At 38.8% G+C, this 18591-nt stretch overlaps 1 protein-coding gene and 1 non-coding gene across 4 annotated transcripts; one reads left to right on the forward strand and one right to left on the reverse strand.

Moving 5' to 3' along the window:
- HtrA2 (HTRA2-related serine protease) lies at positions 1–15241 on the reverse strand. 3 transcript variants are annotated; one of them, XM_080271426.1, is made up of 8 exons: positions 15058–15241; positions 11104–11563; positions 10005–10128; positions 9386–9472; positions 7055–7252; positions 5031–5181; positions 4247–4427; positions 1–268 (listed from the first exon to the last, which is right to left on the reverse strand). In XM_080271426.1, the coding sequence occupies exons 1-8, from the start codon at positions 15131–15133 to the stop codon at positions 109–111; spliced, it is 1437 nt and encodes a 478-aa protein (XP_080127552.1). In that variant the 5' UTR covers positions 15134–15241; the 3' UTR covers positions 1–108. The 3 variants fall into 3 exon arrangements, with proteins under 3 accessions (XP_080127552.1, XP_080127551.1, XP_080127553.1); XM_080271425.1 differs by having other exon boundaries at positions 10005–10131; XM_080271427.1 differs by having other exon boundaries at positions 111–263; positions 10005–10131.
- LOC145398876 (5S ribosomal RNA) lies at positions 8376–8494 on the forward strand. Its single transcript, XR_013897208.1, has one exon. It is a non-coding gene; the product is annotated as a 5S ribosomal RNA (ribosomal RNA).
- Positions 15242–18591: the final 3350 nt, after the last annotated feature.

Consider the following 18591-nt stretch of genomic DNA (forward strand, 5'->3'; position numbering starts at 1 on the left):
AAATGCAAATCTCTTTCTTTAATATAAACCACAATATTATACTCACAGCATAAACAGGATTCCCTTACAACTACATAAATACTATCATCACCATGTTCAGAAACAAGTTTACTCTTCAGGAACAACCGTGACGCTGTAGCGCTGACCGTTGCGGATGACAATCATGGCTAGATCTCCTCTGCCCTCCAGGTACTTGTATACATCTCGGGAGGAGTGTACCTCATGGGTGTTGATGTGTGTCACGATATCACCTGGCTGTAGTCCTGCTCTAAGTTCAAGAGGAAAGCATATGGTTTATTAATATGGCAGGTCCTAGTTACAAAGTGATAATAGGCAATAACTCCATTTTACCCCTTTAAAGGTGTCATGGTTTGAGGCTCAGTTATTGTTGTCCTGCATATTTAAGGCTAGGTGACCAGCTAACTTCCATTATAGCTCATTTCTTCTAACCTGACAAAGCTCCCTAAACCCTTTCAGCTAAGCTAATGGCCAAGTGTAGCCAAACTGGAGGGCTGATTTGACATGCAGCCAAGAAGACTCATTCTTACTTTAAAATTAAGGCTCAATGAATTTCATGCAACTACAACATTGTGCTCAGGTTGTAGGAGTGGCCCAGTTCTGTCAGATGAAAATACTCAGGTTGTAGGAGTGGCCCAGTTCTGTCAGATGAAAATAAACAAACTAAACTGGTAATGCATTTTTGGAATTGAACCTATGGAAGGTTATCACAGACTGGGTCATTTTAATCACTAGCTCACCAGGCACTACAGTATCACTTGATGTAAGTCACCATTTCTGCCTTTCTTTTTCATTCTTACACCTACAACGGTTGCCTCTTCCCTAGTATTTATTCCTGCTGACACTGTATAATTTTATTCAGCTGAGTGAATCATAAGAGCCTCAGGATAAATACTGTCTCCATTAACCATCTTATGTTCAGGAAACCTCCAGTACAGTATTTTATTCTAGCTGATCTGGGCAAGAGTGAGTCACAGGAGTCTGAGAGTTAAGTTCACAGTAAATAGGAGAAAAAATGCCTCAACCCCTTCAATACGGTGACTTTTTTTTTCATGCTATTACTAGGTTACTTTACATAGTTTATGCAAGATATCTGTTTTGTTTTACTTTATTTATGAGTGAATGGAAGCGTGGCCCATTGGACTGGGCAATATTGGGCTGTCTGGACATTGCTACTCCTCACCCTGCCCTAGGGTGGGAAAGGAGGTCCGGATGATGACGATGATGATGATGACTATATATATATATATATATATATATATATATATATATATATATGTGGATGGAGTGATGAGAGTGATGAGAGAAGTAAAAATATGAGTAATGGAGACAGGGATGGCGTCGGTAATGAATGGTGGTGGATGAAATATCTCAAATTTGTTGTATGCTGATGATGCAGTGCTACTTGAAGACTAGTGCAGAGTTTTGTAGATGTCTGTGAGTGTTGTACCTTGGAAGTAAATGCTGCAAAAAGTAATGCGATGGTTACTGAGAGAGAAGGTGACCCCCAGTGTGATGTTACAGTGAATGGAGAGAGACTGAAATTGGTGAGAGAATTCAAATACCTGAGTACAGTGACAGAAATGAGAGGAAAATGTGCAAAAGTGGAAAGTACAGTGATAAAAGGAACAAAAGTAGCTGCTGTTATGAAGGCCTTGATAAGAAACAGAGGCTTGAGTACTGCAGCTGCACAAGGCTTACATGAAGGAGTGTTAGTGACAACTTTAACATACGGATGTGAAACTATGGTGTGGCACGAAAATGGAAAGTCAAGAGTAAGCGCAGGGGAGATGGGACTGCTTAGGAATGTATGTGGAGTACACAGAGTGGACAGGATATGGAATAATGTGATATGTGAAAGATGCAGAGTGAGGAAGTCCATGGACACCAGAATCAAAGATAGTGTACTTAGATGGTCTGGTCATGTGGAAAGAAGGATAACACGAGAGTGGTGAAAAAGGTATACCTGAGTGAATTTGAAGGAGGGAGGAGGCAAGGTAGGCCAAGATGAAGATGGAGGGATATGACAGATAAGTGTGTGAGGAAGAGAAGGATGGAAGTTGGTGAGGCTAAGGGACTGACAAGAGAACAAGTTGGATGGATGAATTTTGTGGGGAGAAGCGCATAACCAGGGACTGGGTCCCTCTTTTAAACATGACAGTGTTCTGATTGGCTCTATCAGATAGGTATATGTGAAGCTAGAGAATGTGGTGAAATTTGGGGGGGGGGGGTGCTATCTGATGGAGCCAGGATTTCAAGGGTTTGAATGAGAGTGATTGGAAGCATGGCCCATTAAATTTAGCAAACTTTGGCTGTCTGGACACTGCTACTCCTCACCCTGCCCTAGGGTGGGAAAGGAGGTTTGGATGGTGATGATGACAAAATGGTTTCCAATATTGAAATACTAATGGTTATATCAAACCACTCCAGAGTGAAAAGTCACTCCTATGCTAAATATAATAATCTAGTGATAGCAGGAATAAAATAATAAAAAAAATCTGCAAACTAAAGTGGTTAAATCCCAACAAATATTACCTGGAAATGGTTGCAAAATTTGTTCAAAATATGCTCCCTTTATCTGTTACTACACTTGCAAAACATCTGATATGATCACTCATTTTCTTACTCCTCAGTTTCTTTGTGCAACTTACTTTCTCTGCACTTGAATATGGATGATAATTTTAGGTGGCCTACTGGAAATCATGCTTCATTCAAAATTCCCATTGGTAATCATCTTTCATTCAAAACACCTACCGTATTTCCTCCTCTCAGATTATATACCACTCAAACCTCAGTACTGCACTTCAGTCCTCTCCATCACATTTTTCTAAAACTGCTTCACTAATAAAACAATAACAGCTAATTACACAGTCACCCCTTCCAGGTGAAAAATTATTTCACCCATACAACTCATATACTGTATGTACACTCTACACTCTTAGTTTTGTCACTCCAAGGTTTGATAAGCCATCCAACATTCTTCAACTATGACACTAACATCTGCTGCGGCAACCTTGTATTTGTGTGTATCAACCAACTTGTCTCACTAGTCCAACTCTTTTACGTTGTTTAGCATATTGATAACGTAATGCCACTCAGGGATGAGTGAAGCTGGTTACTCTCAACTTAAACATCAGGGCCAACTTGCATAGCCTCAGGCTCCTATGTTCCTCATGGGGCAAAACAGGATTAGATGATAATGATGATGATGATGATAATGCATACGGTACTTATGCTGCACTGCTTACAAATTGTACTGTATATCAAACATGAACCCATCCAGTACTCAGGTAGCAGTTATCAGGCAAATTTGATTTCAGTGCAGAACTTCATATTAGTAGCCTAAATCACCTCATGATCTTGATTCAATATCCCATACATGTAATTACATGGCAAACAGGTGCTAGATAGGGATGCCTTCAAGTGGTGGCACAAATACAACAAAGCTACTTCACTGCCCGCTTATACAAACATCCCTCAATTCCCTTTCTATCTCATAAAAGGAGGATGGTGTGCTGCAGCAGAAGGGTAACTTCAGGCTGCAGTCTACCTAGTTCAGGTTTCAGGTGACCAAGCAGTTGCAACAACTATGGTACTATTACAGGGCATAAGGATACCCAGAACACAACTCACTGATCCTAAAAGAGCTGAAGCAAAGAAGTAATTCATCTCCAGGTACAATCTCCCTTCTTTATGTGTGGTGGGAAGTTCAGACTGCTTGCAACAAAAGTCTTAAGCAGTGGGGCCACCTCTGCTCCCATTCCTTTTTAGTTGCACTTTATGACATTACAGAATATATGAGAAGTAATTCTGTCTCTCTCTCTTAGCCCTAGGAATAGAAAATTCATTTTCATGGTCATTCTGACACTTTTGCCCACCTAAAGATGAGGTAAGGTAAAATAGCATCTGTTACAGCATTACATAGTCAGTCAATATTTGTTGAGAAGTGTCATTTGTTTTTCCACACTCACCCATCACAAGAAATTATATAATGTACTGCACTACATGGATCATAAAAATAAAACACTTGTTTAGTATATACTGATAAGGTGGAGGGATCCATCTCATGAAATTAATGTAATTATTAGATATACTGGCAACTTAATACTGAAATAGGCTACTTGTGCAATATACTGTACTGTATAATGATAAGCTGGGGACTCATCTCAAGAAATTAATGTACTATACTAACTATAACTTAAAACTGAAATACTTGTTCAACACATACTGATAAGCTGGGGAGCCAACCACAATCCTCCATATGAAAATACCATGCGTGACATTGGCTGGCAGAGTCTGCGGTGCATTGCCTCGGGCCTGCAGCTCCAGCAGGATGTTTGGGGTCAGAGTTAACATGGTGAGTCCAAGGTAACGGCGACTGACAGAGGACCCAGACTCCTCATACTTGGCTGCAAAGGGAATGGTGGGTTTCATTTCACACTGATATGGTTGCTAACACAAAGAAGTATGTCTATCATCTTCATCAGTATCATTATCCTAACCCTATTTAGAGTAATATAATGGGTTGAAAAGACCCTGGAACAGAGAATTAAAAAAAAAAAAAAAAATCATCTCAATACTAATGACCAATAAAACACAGGAAGATCCCTGAAACACAAACTTGTATAAAAATCACAAGCACTTTGACTGAAGAAACTCATACGTCTAAAAATCCAATAAATCCTCCTCCTTCTCCACATCATCATCATCATTATCCTGATAGTCTTTCCTCTAAAGTGGGAGTGAGTCACGGTCCAGAAAAGAAAGAAAGAAAAAGCACACATGAGGGAGAACTATCAACACCATGCGCAGATTAAGAGCCCAGACACTGTCTTATTCAAACACAAGTAAAGTGACCGGAATCCTGGCCTCAACTCATAGACCTAACCATCTCCACACATTTGTTGAAGAAGAATTTTTCTTATGTAAAATCAAACAGCAAAAACAAATATTGAGGTATTTCTCTTCCATAATGCAGAACAGCAAAAGCAAACATGCATTAAAATACTTACACAGCTCAGACTTCTTCTTCTCTGCATTAGCAATGAATTCCTTGGCATAGTCAATGGGAATAGCAAAAGATATGCCTGAAGTTACAGTCATGGAGTTGATACCAATCACTTCTCCATCCATGTTGATCAGTGGACCACCAGAATTTCCGAACTAAATGAAAAAACAAAGAAAGAAAACATTAGCCAAATGGAAAACATCATCATAATCATCATCTTCATGCCCACCTAAAGATGGGGTGAGGTCATTTCAAGAAACAATGAAATACACAGGATGAACGTGAGAACAATCAGCAGGATCTTATGGTAAAACCAAATTTTAATATATCTGAAATATCTCCTGACAACAGAATACCGTGTAATGCAAAAGGTTTATGACTTTCCTATTAAAATGAACATGGGAAAGGCACAGTGCAGTCCTCAGTTTTTTTTAACAATTTTTAAAGTACATACCAGTACTGGATAAAGATTGAACATGTCTGGTATCTTTGTATCATATCTAACTGCACTCGGCAATATGGAATAGAAGCAAATCAAGTCTAATAAAAATAGATATCCCATAATCAACCATCGAAATCTGAGGGCTTGCCTTTCCCTTTGTGATTTAAGTTTTAACTGCAGGAAGCTGGGAGATATCCTTTTCACTTTAGCCTTGTTGCTACCAGACAATTTTATCTATCCATCCATCATCCAATCCTATGTTGCCCCATGAGGTGCGTAGAAGCCCAGGGCTGGGCAAGTTAGTCCACATTTAAGATAAGAGAGACCAGTCTCACTCATCCCTGAGTGGCATTACGTAAACAATAAACCCCAACCACCCCTTGGATATACAGTAAACCTGCACTGGTTCAATCTGACTGGAGCACCTTAATTTCCCACTAAACCACCAGGCACCATAATTTGGTTATGTGGTTACCACCCAGTGCAGTACAAGGTTTCCTGGTGTACAGGGATCCATTTGGCTTGTCACTCAGTGTAGAGTCACTTATAAGCAGAAGGAAGAGGAAAGAATGAAAGAATGAAGGACAGAAGAGGGAATGTAAAGTCACCTGTAGGCAGAAAGATGAGGAAAGAATGAAGGAAAAAAAAGATAGAAGAAGATGGAAGGAAAGAAGGATGGAGGAGAGGACAGGGCAGACACACGAGAGCAGCACTACATTGAGTGAGTGGATGGTGAGCGTCCCCACCTATATATATATATATATATATATATATATATATATATATATATATATATATATGTATCTATCTATCTATCTATCTATCTATATCTATATCTATCTATCTATCTATATATATATATATATATATATATATATATATATACAGTTCCATAAGTTATGGTAATAAATTAGTACATGCAATTCTCATTCACAGTCTACAATATGTAGAGGCAAAATGATACTTTAAGTGAAATATCTTAAAGGGACACATGTTTGTGGATAAAAAATGAGCTTTAAAAAAAAATAATAATAATAATTTCTGACTTCACAATAATATTACAGTGCATTAACTGAAGAATAGATGTAATTCACTGGCAATTTTATAATGAAAACACCTTTAACCCCTTCTTCCGATGACATACAGTATATTTAATATAAGTTTTCTTATTACCATGAGATTTTAGTTAACTTTTGGAAGAAATCTTACAGTGAAGGAGCACAGTACAGTACAAGGAGGCTTTATCAAACCCCTCCATTTTGGAAAGCCTCTCCTGAACTGAACAATACTGTCTTAAGATAGGTCTAGTACGATAACAGAATACAGGACGTCATCATAGTGTATGGGTTAAACATGAACTGACTGTAGTAGCAGCAACAGTAGCTACATCCAAAGGCTCATATGACTGAACCAAATAGGCTGCAGGATGATGCTGCCATTCTGCAATCCACCACACTCCTTTCAAGGGATAGGAGAGGGACTGAGGGGTGCTAGTATTACTGGACAGCTTCATGACCCAGTCATACTGGTAACACCATATGAAGGCATCCCTCTCCACTACCAGAATGGCTGTAACTGCATCTTACTGTGATGGTGGCATCAGTCTGGATGTACTGTATGTCCTTGCCCCCCCTCAGGCCAAGCTCTTTGCTGCCCCGGCCAACAGAGGACACCACTCCAGCCGTGATGGTGTTAGAGAGCGACAGTGGTGAGCCCAGCGCTGCTACAAATTCACCGGGACGCAGGTCACTTGACTGGCCAAGTTTCACTGGGTTGAGATTATCCTGGAAAAATAAAAAAATGAAAAGTAATAATGACTTACCCTTGTGGGGTTAGGTAATGTACAGCACATGAAAAAACGAAAAACAATACCGTAATAATTAGTACAGTAATGAGAAGCATATTTATAGGGTTCATTGGTAGGTGGTGGCAACCATCATCCACTCACTTGATGTAGTGCTGCCTACTTCTTCCTTAGCCTTTATCATTTTTTTTTTCTGTACCTGCCCTCCTCTCTTCCTATTTCTCCCATCTTTCCTGTCACTACTTATTGCTTTTCTTTCTGTTACAGGTGGCTTTACACTGAGTGACAAGCCAAATGGTTTCCTGTAAGCCAAGAAACCATTTACAACGCTGGGTGGTAACCATATAACCAAACCATACGTGCTCCATACGTGTCAAGTGGGTTGGTGGAGGGTTAGTGCCCCTCCCTGTAAAACAAATAACTCAGAGTCAAATGGCCACCCTGTACGGGATTATGGCGTCTGGCAATAGATGGATAGATAGATAGATTACTCTTCACACCCCAGACCAATGTCAACATGTCTGTTATTAATGAATGGGTTTAGATGGAGCTCTGAACTCACAAACTTCAGTCTATGTCAATCATATACAGTCCTGCATTTGAAATAAAAGAGACACACACTGAAAATGAATTGGTTTTTCTTTCACCAGTTCCGCACTCTGTATCAGATGGTCAACTGCGCTAATTCTGACATCATGCCATACTTAATAAATGACCATGGATTTTTCATTTTCCTGATTTAACTTAAGATATTTTCTTTCTGCTAGCAGAGTCATCTTAATGGAAAAGGGCTTAATAACAAGCTTTGCATGCTTGATCACCTGAGAGAAAGCATAATTAAGGAGAATGTAGCCATCCTATTGAATAAACACTGAAAATTCGCAGGTTTAAAATAATGGTTCAGTTACATTTCAACGGTGAAGGAGACGATATCCAAAGCTGATCTAACTGTGAATAAACTGTAATGAAAAGAAGAAAGTAAGTACCAAGTTTCACTTCAATCAGTCCATTAATAACAAAAATATTGAAATTATTCTATCCTGTTCACTTACATGTCTCTCTTGTTGTTAGCAAGACTGATATATAATAATCATATCATGGAGGACAACGGCCATACCACCCTGAGTACATCGCTTCCCGTCCGATCAGCGAAGTTAAGCAACGTTGGGTCTGGTTAGTACTTGGATGGGTGACCGCCTGGGAACACCAGATGCTGTTGGCATCCCTACGTGTCAAGTGGGGTTGGTGGAGGATTAGTGCCCCTCCCTGTAAAACAATTAACTCTAAGCCCTTGGCCACCCTGTCTGGGATACATGGCGTCTGGCAATGAATGAATGAATCATGGAGGAAGTTAGGGAAAATGTGCTACATTCCCTAGAGGAGTAACTTAATGCAATAACAGTGCTACAAGTAGAAAAAAAAAAAAAAAAAAAGTATCTATTTATATGGCTGTAGGTGGGGGTGCTCACCATCCACTCACTCGATGTAGTGCTGCTTTGGGTGTCTGTCCTTTCCTCACTTCCTTCCTCTTGTATTTCTTTCCTTCATTCTTTCCTCTTCTTTCTGCCTATGGGTGCTTTACACTCCCTCTTCTGTTTTTCTTTCCTTTTTTCTTTCCTCTTCTTTCTGCCTATGGGTGACTCTACACTAAGTGACAGGCCCAATGGTTTCCTGTACAGCAGGAAACAAATTACTATGCTGGGTGGTAACCACTTAACCAATTATGCCACCTGGTGGTTTAGTGGGTAATTAAGGCGCTCCAATCGGATTGAGCCTGTGTAGGTTTATATCCAGAGGGTGGCTGGGGTTTACTGCTCACATAATGCCACTCAGGGATGAGTGAGGCTGGTCACTCTCATCTTAAATGTCAGGGCCAACTTGCCTTGCCCTGGGTGCCTTTGCTCCTCATGGGGCAACATAAGATTGGATGATGGATAAAAGGATGGATATATAGTACACTGATGTATATATGCACGCACGCACACACACACACACACACACACACACAGAACACAATACATAAATAAGTAGGCTAAAAAAAAAAAAAAAAAATTGTCAAAAGGTTTTCAGCAACACGTTATTTAGTACCAAAAAGCAAAAAAGGAGAACTTACACAATTTATTCTGATGAGTGCAAGGTCTGAGAGTGTGTCAATATCCTCTACTATGCCCTCGTATTCCTTACCATTATGCAGCCGCACCTGAGGAATATAATTTCATTCAGTTTAGTCTTTCATAGAGGCTGTCGTCATATATCAGAAATGTTCTAAAATAATATCAATTCTTTCCATACAACTGGTACTGTAAACTGGGGGAAACTGTCAACAAGCTGTATAGAAAGCAATGAAAATACTGTAATAAGCAATTTTCCTTCATTTACTTGGACTCATTACCCACAAACACACACACACACAAACAAAGGTACACACAAAGAGGACTTACAATATATTGTCATATATAAACATAAAAGAAATATATTATCATACAGCTGAATACTGTACTTCTACTTATAAACTGCTACCTATAGGACATACACACAAAAAAGGTCAGTAATCATATTACTGTATATGGAAAAATTGCAAAAAGACACTGAAACTGTTTTTACTGGGAATATAAACACCAGCTTATAGAAGATAGTTATGGTGTAATATGTACAGTACATTACACTGTAATGGAAAATATGCTATAAAGCCTCCATGTTGCTTACAATATGGCCATTAGCACTGCACTTACCATGACCATACTGGACCTTGGTCGGTTGGTGACCACGTGAGCATTGGTGAGGATCAGACCATTCTCAGACACCACAAAGCCAGACCCATTGGATATTGATTGCACACGCATCCCAAACCGCCTGCTGCTGATTAATACAAGTCAGAATTATAACAAACAATGGCATAAGTCTATAGATAAATATGATTCATATGGTACTGTTTGAATTACAAACTTTACTTCCCACCACAAAATATACAGTATCATACCAAAACATTCTAGGTCAAATATTATGTTCTCTTATATGTAATGAATGATGAAAACAATAGTTCTGCATTACTAATGTAAATACAATGAAACCACTGTGTCATGAGTGCTGTATTAATTTTATAATCAATTTTAATATACAGTAGTTATAAGAACTATACTGTCAAAGACATACAGTACAATGCTAATCTGTACCAGTACTAAGTAACATATATATATATAGGAAGCTCTGAATCTCCTTGTACCATTTAAATGTGGGAAACTGAGCTAGGATGATGATGATGATGATTATCACATGCATAAACTAAATGCCACTATAAAAATACCAATGTGCAGTGCCATCATTTTGCATTATTATTTTCTATTTTCCATGTAACCTCAGGGTTAAGGGATTGAATCGGGAAGCTGCCAGAAATCGGGCAGCGTGGAGAGCTGCCATTAGGTGACCAAGGCTGACACATGCAAGCATGCTGGGGCCTTCAAAAACAAAAACAAAAAAGAGGTAGCATGGACCACACACGTTCACTCCTTTATCTGTCAGGTATCATTAATGGAAAGTACTATCTTTTCTTGAATGGTCATCCATAAACAATGCAAAATGAAGGTGTGTATATATCATTTATTGTCTAATCTTCAGCTAATTTTCAAGTCTTTCTGATCTACAATTATGCAACTAACCTACATGGTATCATAGGCAAAATAAAGCAGTGCTTGGAAAAAAAAAATAATAATAATGACTATGTTTAATAAAAAGCAGACGTAAAAACTCAATAAATGAAAACTCACTTCATAGCAGTACTGTACTAGGTTAGCCAAAAATACTCTATCAGTCAGAATCTGTAGGATACATTACCTTCTGGCATCCTTGATGTCAATGTATACAACTTTATCTGATGCCTTTTCTACAGCATCAGCAATGAAGTTGTACATCATTCTTTTGCTGACTGACTTTGGCTGATCAGTGTTACTGTTGGAGTCAAGGTCTGAGATAAATGAAAATGGATTGGCAGCACATACTGATGGAAACACCTTGGGTGCAATATGACCATTTTTTTCTTTTTCATCATAAAATGTCTTCAAGGTTGCACCAAGAAAGAGGCCAACTCCAAATCCAAGGGCCGTACGAACATAAGATGCTTTATTATTTGGATGATCATCTTGCGTGTCATGAGTCCTGTGAGGCAATGGCACTTCTGATGTCTGTGTCTGGAAGAGTGTCCTGCAGTTGGTACAAGGGCTGGACAACTGAAGATTGCATGCTAACGGCTTGCTGATTAATCTTCCGTGGAGCTGACTCACACCCCATCTTAAGCCTGTAAGCAAAAAGGTCATGCTGTTACTAGTACCATACCATACATGAACACCTGGCCTGGTTAAGTGCAAGGCAAGACAACCAACCTGGCAATTATTAAAAAAAATTCTTCCTTCCAAATGTTCAACAACTACATTAGTCAACCAAACAACAGCAACCACTTGGACGATATTTCATCAATGCCAGATGGATGCACAAGCAGCTTAAAGTCTCAAGGGTTAGACAGAGTCTTCATTAACTCTCCTAATGAGAGTGGTCTCCCAAGCTTATTAAAAATCATATAGAAAAAAACAAAAAATAAAATGAAAATTCCATCCTCTAGCTGAAGAGGTTAAATGTATAGTATCTAACTATACAAACTTTAGTTGCATTTCAACTTCAATCTCTTGGTTCTTATATACTGTATATTCAACCCATTCAAACTAAGTATTATTATCATTATTATTTTTTTTTAATTCTTGACACATACAGATGACATTTCCCTTTCAGGGGAAATTTCTTGGAGTTCATGCAATCTATTTTTGAAATGCTCATTAAGCTTAATAAAATTATCTGGAGGTAGAAAGAATATTAAAAACAGCATATCATCATAGCAGAGTACGGTAGGTACCTATTATTCAAGTGACTGCCAGGATTCTAAGATTTCCCTTAGTTTGCCATGGTTTTTCATGACATTCTATGTAAGAGGATTGCTTCTGAGTGTGTTTTGAAGTTCCACAAGGTTCCACCCATTTATTTATTCCTCTCCACAATCCCAAATAGGCTAAACAATACAGGATGACTACCAATGCTGAGCTTTATCCACAAACTCAATTAAGTACGGCAGCTAAGTCCCAAATATTGTACCAGTTAATCTCGGTTAGGTTTGGTCACGATTTGCTGGGTATGCTGATTAGGTTTAGTTAGCTTATTATACCGTTCCTTTACTCAAACATCTTTAACACTCATCTGTTCTTGGGACATCCCACGGTGCCAAAGCTTTAAATGCACAACAGATCTTTGGAAGACCCTGGGTTTGTCTGATTCCATCATTTAAGTTATGCATGAAAAAAAAGAAGAAGAAGAAAAAAAAAGGAACTACAGAAGATATCTTGAATCCAAAAGGCTCTTGAATATCTCCAAGAAGGACTCTGACAGCTTGACAAATACAGGACTGGGTGGTGAGTTGGACAGTGGGTGGAATAGGAAAGGGTTTATCAAGCTCTACCCTTTACTGTTGGAACTTATGCTCGAAATTTATGAAAAATTGCTAAATCAAAGGCGTCTCTAACTTTAAAAATACTGTATTATAAATTATTCAACCTTTAATTATGTAATCAGCACATGTGGAGAGGGCAGAGCATGAGAGATTGTCCAGAAGAGTGTACCGGTATGTGAATGAGGTGGAGGATGGAAGGGTGGGAGACCAGGGATGAGATGGAGGAATGCTGTGGAGTGATACTGGTATATAAGAAAGGGGAGTGTGCACTGAAGGGAGGGCAGCCATGTGGAAGAGGAGAGGGTTACATGGATGCAATCTGTTTGTGGCCACCCCTTCTGGGAATTAGGCACCTGGCTATAGACAGACAGATGGATGGCACACTCAAGACTACTCAAGCTTATGCTGGTTGGAAAAAAATAAGTAAATAAATAAAACTATGAAAAACTGTTAAAAAATATAGTAAATTATTCAGCAAAAATCTGTAAAAAAAAAAAAGTGATAGCAATGAAAATACAGCAGACCCTAGCTACAATGAACTAGGCTAATCGGGGGAAAGCCTAATTTGACAAAGCCAAAAATTCAATAAATCACAGAGGCATCTCCCTAGATGGGAATTCAAACACATGATTGGAAAGAAATGACTACAATATCACATTCTAGTACTGTAAATGAAAACTACACCCATTTCACACTAACCTGGCCCATTATTTCACTCTTTTGCAACTTACTTCACCTCCTCGTCAGAGCACTTCTTCATAAATAGTACCAGTACAGTATCAATATCCTCTAATCTATTAGGCCTACTGGTATTACAACTCAGCAATCACAATGGGGAGACAGCAATTTCAGACCAGACTGGAGTAATAAGGATAGAAAACTCACACATCGTACACATGTACCGATACAGTATTGCAAGTACCTACTGTACTTCTTCTTACTTGGATTCACTTACAGGAAAATCTACGAGCTGTGTAGTTAAAACTGAGAACCTCCTATTACTGATGGTCATTTATAGAACACCTGTAATTTTCGGGGAATACTTCACGGATATGTGGGACAACCTCTTAAATACAGTAAAATAAAAAATTGAACCTACCATTGAACCGATTCAAAGCCTGTGTAATGGTGTACAGATGAGCATTTTCAATTATGACAAGAACCTATCAATAAACAAGGAAAATACATATACATATAGGATGGGTTGGGTTAGTTTAAGATAAGTTTTGTTAGGTTAGCACAGAACAGGTTAGGTTTGGTTAGGATAAATTTGATTTGATAAGGTTAGGCTTGGATGAAACTGGTTGGGCTGTTACAAAAGTATAGGTTAGGTTTGGATAAATCAGCATTGATAAGGGTAAATTTGTGCCAAAAATCGCATTCTAAGATGGTATCCACCTGTTTTTGGTGCACAAGATGGCATCTGTTTTCAGCACCCTTGGGGACTGTAAACAAAGATCCTTTTTAAGCCATATTCACAACTTATAGTAGAATTAGCAAACACTGCAACTTGAAAACACACTCAAAAAATACTCAAAGAATCACATGATGGGCTTTGGTAAAAAAAAAAAAAAAAGAAAAGGAAAAGAAAAAAAAAGTGAAATTTGTATTGTGGTCCTTATATTGCAGTTGCTCTAAACCTTCTATGACTTACAGGCATGTAAGGGGAGACATGATCGAAATACTGGTATATAGGATAATGAGTGATATGTATGACCCCAAAGTGAACTTCACTCTACTAAGAAATAAAGGGCCAACCCATAGTAACAAGAACGGAAATTGACGAGAGAACGGAGTAGGATAAAACTGAGGCAGATGTCTTTTAGCTCAAGAACTGTGGATGTGTGGAAGAGCTTACCCAATGATGTGACTGAAGCAAAAAATGTGATACCTTTTGAAAAGCTCCCTGACAAGCTTTGGGAAAATCAAGCCATTACATATAACTATGAGAGAAAAACAACCACTCTTGGCCACCACACGTCTAAACTCAGCAGATGATGAAGATCTGGTCATAGAGGACTAACAAGACCTAAGTCCACTATCACCGTAAGGTAAGGTTAGCTTTTGATGCGAGAAACTGGTGAGTAAAAGTTTCGTGTTTCCATGAGATTATCTCCATATCAGTTTTCAAGACTGTGCCGTACTGTATATACCTTAGTGTTCATAATCTTTGCATTTTATTATAAGCTGTTCTGGGATATTTTGTGCATTCCATACTACTGTGCCCAAACCCTTTCAACATAACTTGAAATGTTTAATTATACAGTATTTTGAGCTCCGGTTTGGCATATACTCACATTTCATTGCCTGCAAGCTTGATATCCGCTGCGTATACTGCGTTCCCTTGAGGGTTATTAATTGTCTTCTGGTCATACGTTACTAACTTTTGGTGTCCCTATAATCCTTACTGTGTGTTAACTCCAATACTCAAATACAATGTCTCCCTCGACTGTAATTTCGTGATTATTCTGTAGCAGTGACCTGTGCTTTCACAATGTTTTTGTTTTACAATGTCGTCATCGTTCTTGAAATAAGTCGGATACTTTGCCAGAACGCTTCTCTGTTTCCTCATATCATTAATTTTCTTTATATCAGACTAATTGAAACTATTTTTGTGCTTATTTCCACGAAAGGGTAGATACAAGTGTGACATTATTATTTTTGGTGGGCTGGCAAGATAAGTAAAAAACTCTACAAGAGAGACGAAAGCTCAAAAAAGCCTACTACAACCATATCTGACACCATTGCATTAATGAACACACGTATAAATAAACTCAAAAAAAATTTGTATAAACTAAAAGCACAATATTCTGATGCGAGGAAAACCCAATAGATGGCGTAGTTTGGAGTGTTTGGCAATACGTAATAAGTTTTGTGTAAAGTATTGAAGTTTCTATATTGTAACAATTATCTTTTCGATTGACTTGATTTTTTTTTTTTTTTTACTTCATTATCTGGAAGAATCTATAGGAGGGTTTCATAAGTAAGTGTTCCCAAAGAGTGGGTGGACGACTTAAGGGTGCCTTAAGGAGGGAGTGTTTTTGGCTTTTGCCCTCGCTCACTGACCCCACACGACCCTGGGATAAGGCGGTGTGTTGTCCTCTCCCAGGTTATGGCAAATGTGCAATGCTTACATTTCTATGCTGTTCAGGTGCTATTTTTCTCTACTACATAAGTGATATATCTTATAGATTCCTTTAAACTGTGTAAATGTATGTTACTGCAGGTCTATTTGCTGAAGGGGTATGTGGTACAAAACCCATCACCTCCTTTTGTTTCTGTATACCCTGACAACAGTAAACATTTCAGTCATTTGTGAAATTAGTCTATTATGCTTTTAAAACAATATACATTTCAATTTAAAAAATCTACTGAATATTCAAAAAGGCTCGACCAAATGTGAGGTCTGGATGAACTAAGAAGATGGCCCGAAAGATGGATGCTCGTTTTCCACCCAGAGAAAAGCAAATATATGAGGGGAAGAAGGTCCAGGGTCGAGGAACGAGAGTTCACCGTGTTCAAGAGCATTGCCAAAACCAACGCAGAAAAGGACATAGGAGTTGTAATAGATTACAAGCTAACATTCTCAGACCACATTACTGAGAAAATTAACAAAGCGAATAAAATTGTGGGTCTAATTAGAACTTTTGTACGGTATATCTAGATCTAACAATCTTCAAGGCATTGCACACAGCTATAGTAATGTCGCATATTGAGTATGCTAAACTAGGTCTGGTGTCCTCAGTTGATAAAGGATGTAGATGTATTAGAAAATGTACAACTTTGAGCAACGAAGCTCGTTCCCTAACTAAAGGACCTGTCCGACGAAGAGAGACTCAGGAAGTTGAACTTACCCACCCTGGCCTACAGAACATCACGTGGCGATCAGATTGAGGCATAAAAGATCATCAACTGGAAGTACAGTCAAGATTGTGCGGAGGGAGTCTTCCGAATGAGAGAGGAAAACATAATCCGCGGTAATTTAAATAAAATTGTCAAGTCAAGAACATGCCGAGGCTACAGAGCTGTCACAAGCATAAGTCAGTCCCAGAATGACATCTGTGAGAATCTGTAGGCCCATGTGTGAGTTACCGTACATGGCGATGACTAATTGACGTTTATTGTCGCAAAGATATACAAAGCACATACACAGTAAAAGAAGGCGATGAGTTTTGCCACATTCCTTCAGCAAACACAGAAACATGTAAGTGAAGAACGATATAAGGACATGTACTTAATATTGGACCAACCATGTTTCGTCCTAATCCTTGGCAAAAAAAAAAAAAATAGAACGTACTGTTTCGGCAACATTTTCAATACCCATCAATTGGCTGAGTTGTTTATTATTGTAAAAGTAATTAATATCCTTAAAAGTTATAAAGCAACAGCATTGTTGTTCTCACTCCTAATGGACATCTGATTGTTTTGGATGCTAAATACCGTATACAAAGTTACTGAATTATTTAATCTTAAAAAAAAAAAAAAAAAAAAAAAAAAAAAAAAAAAACGCTACGCCGTTGCAACCCTCCATCTGACCTAGAACATAACCCCCAAATCCCTGCACATCTAACCAAGTGCGTAACGGCCCTCACCCCCCCCAATCTTTTCTTTCAAAGGTGGGCGTAAGGAGAACGCCTTGAGGACACATAACCTGGGCCCTTCAGATTCCCTGCGCAGGTCGCATTGAAATATCTGGAAAAGTTATTTTTTTTTTTTTTTTTTTTTTTTTTTACTTTTCATTATTTAAAAAAAAAAAAAACTATCTATGACACAGCATTCTACCTGTCAAAAGGCACTTAACTATGTGGAATTTTATGTCTCTATAGTGAATACTTTCTGAGTTTTGGCCCGGCAACGAAATCTCTACACCCTGTCAGTCGCCCTGCTGCCCAACACTACGGACGGACACCTATTGATCCCAGTGATAACAACACCCTCCTCTAACTTTGTCAGGTGGAGGATTAAAGAAAGTAATTGTGTTGAAAGGTAAGTGTTACCCCTGTAATATTATATGAGAAAGTGCACATAAGCCTGTGCATAGGATCACATGCGCCAAGTTGGTGCGTGCACAAATCACCTAATGCACAAAAGTATCTATACCACATCCATGTCTTTAGGTATACACTTCCAAAGAGGTGATTTTCTTTGATAGACAGAATGATAATCTGCTTGCGGAAATCAAAATGAACTGTCCTTAAAGGGAATCCAGGTGTGGTATACAGGATACTTCAGAGAATACGCCTGTTTCGTGCATGCACGAACTTGGCGAATGTGATACCGTTGTCTCAAATAGACATGTGATGATAACGTACAGCAGATGGTGTCCTAGAATGAAAGGAGTTTGGATTTATATCTAGACATGTGAGTAGTGGGACAAGTACAGAGTCACGGATTTGGCAGGGAGGATTTACGAGTAACCCCTCTCCTATAAGAACAATGTTGTTTACCAAATATATATATATATTTTTTTTTTTTTTTATGTGACCGACTCTGGGCATAGGCTTCACAGCCTGCTTTCAAGGCCCAGTAGTCCTCCTACGTACCGCACACCTCTACATGTCACCACTTCGGCGCTAACACCCACCGTCCATACTGAATACATGCTAGGGCTGTCTCATACAGGACTGGTGTATTGGTATTAGCGGGGGTATTTTTACGACATGTCGGCGGGCCTTCTGGTAGATCAGTAAAGTTTGATTTTTCTGAAATTCAAATCCTTAAACTGTTCCCTGCCTCAGCGGGATTTGAACCCGGGTCCGTCAGGACTGCAGGCCAACTCTCTACCGATTGAGCCACCGCCTCCCCCAATAAACATCTTATGAAAATGTTAT

The sequence above is a fragment of the Coenobita brevimanus genome, chromosome 46 (genome assembly GCF_032717465.1).
Source record: "Coenobita brevimanus isolate Jiangsu-jjx chromosome 46, ASM3271746v2, whole genome shotgun sequence".
NCBI lineage: Eukaryota > Metazoa > Arthropoda > Malacostraca > Decapoda > Coenobitidae > Coenobita > Coenobita brevimanus.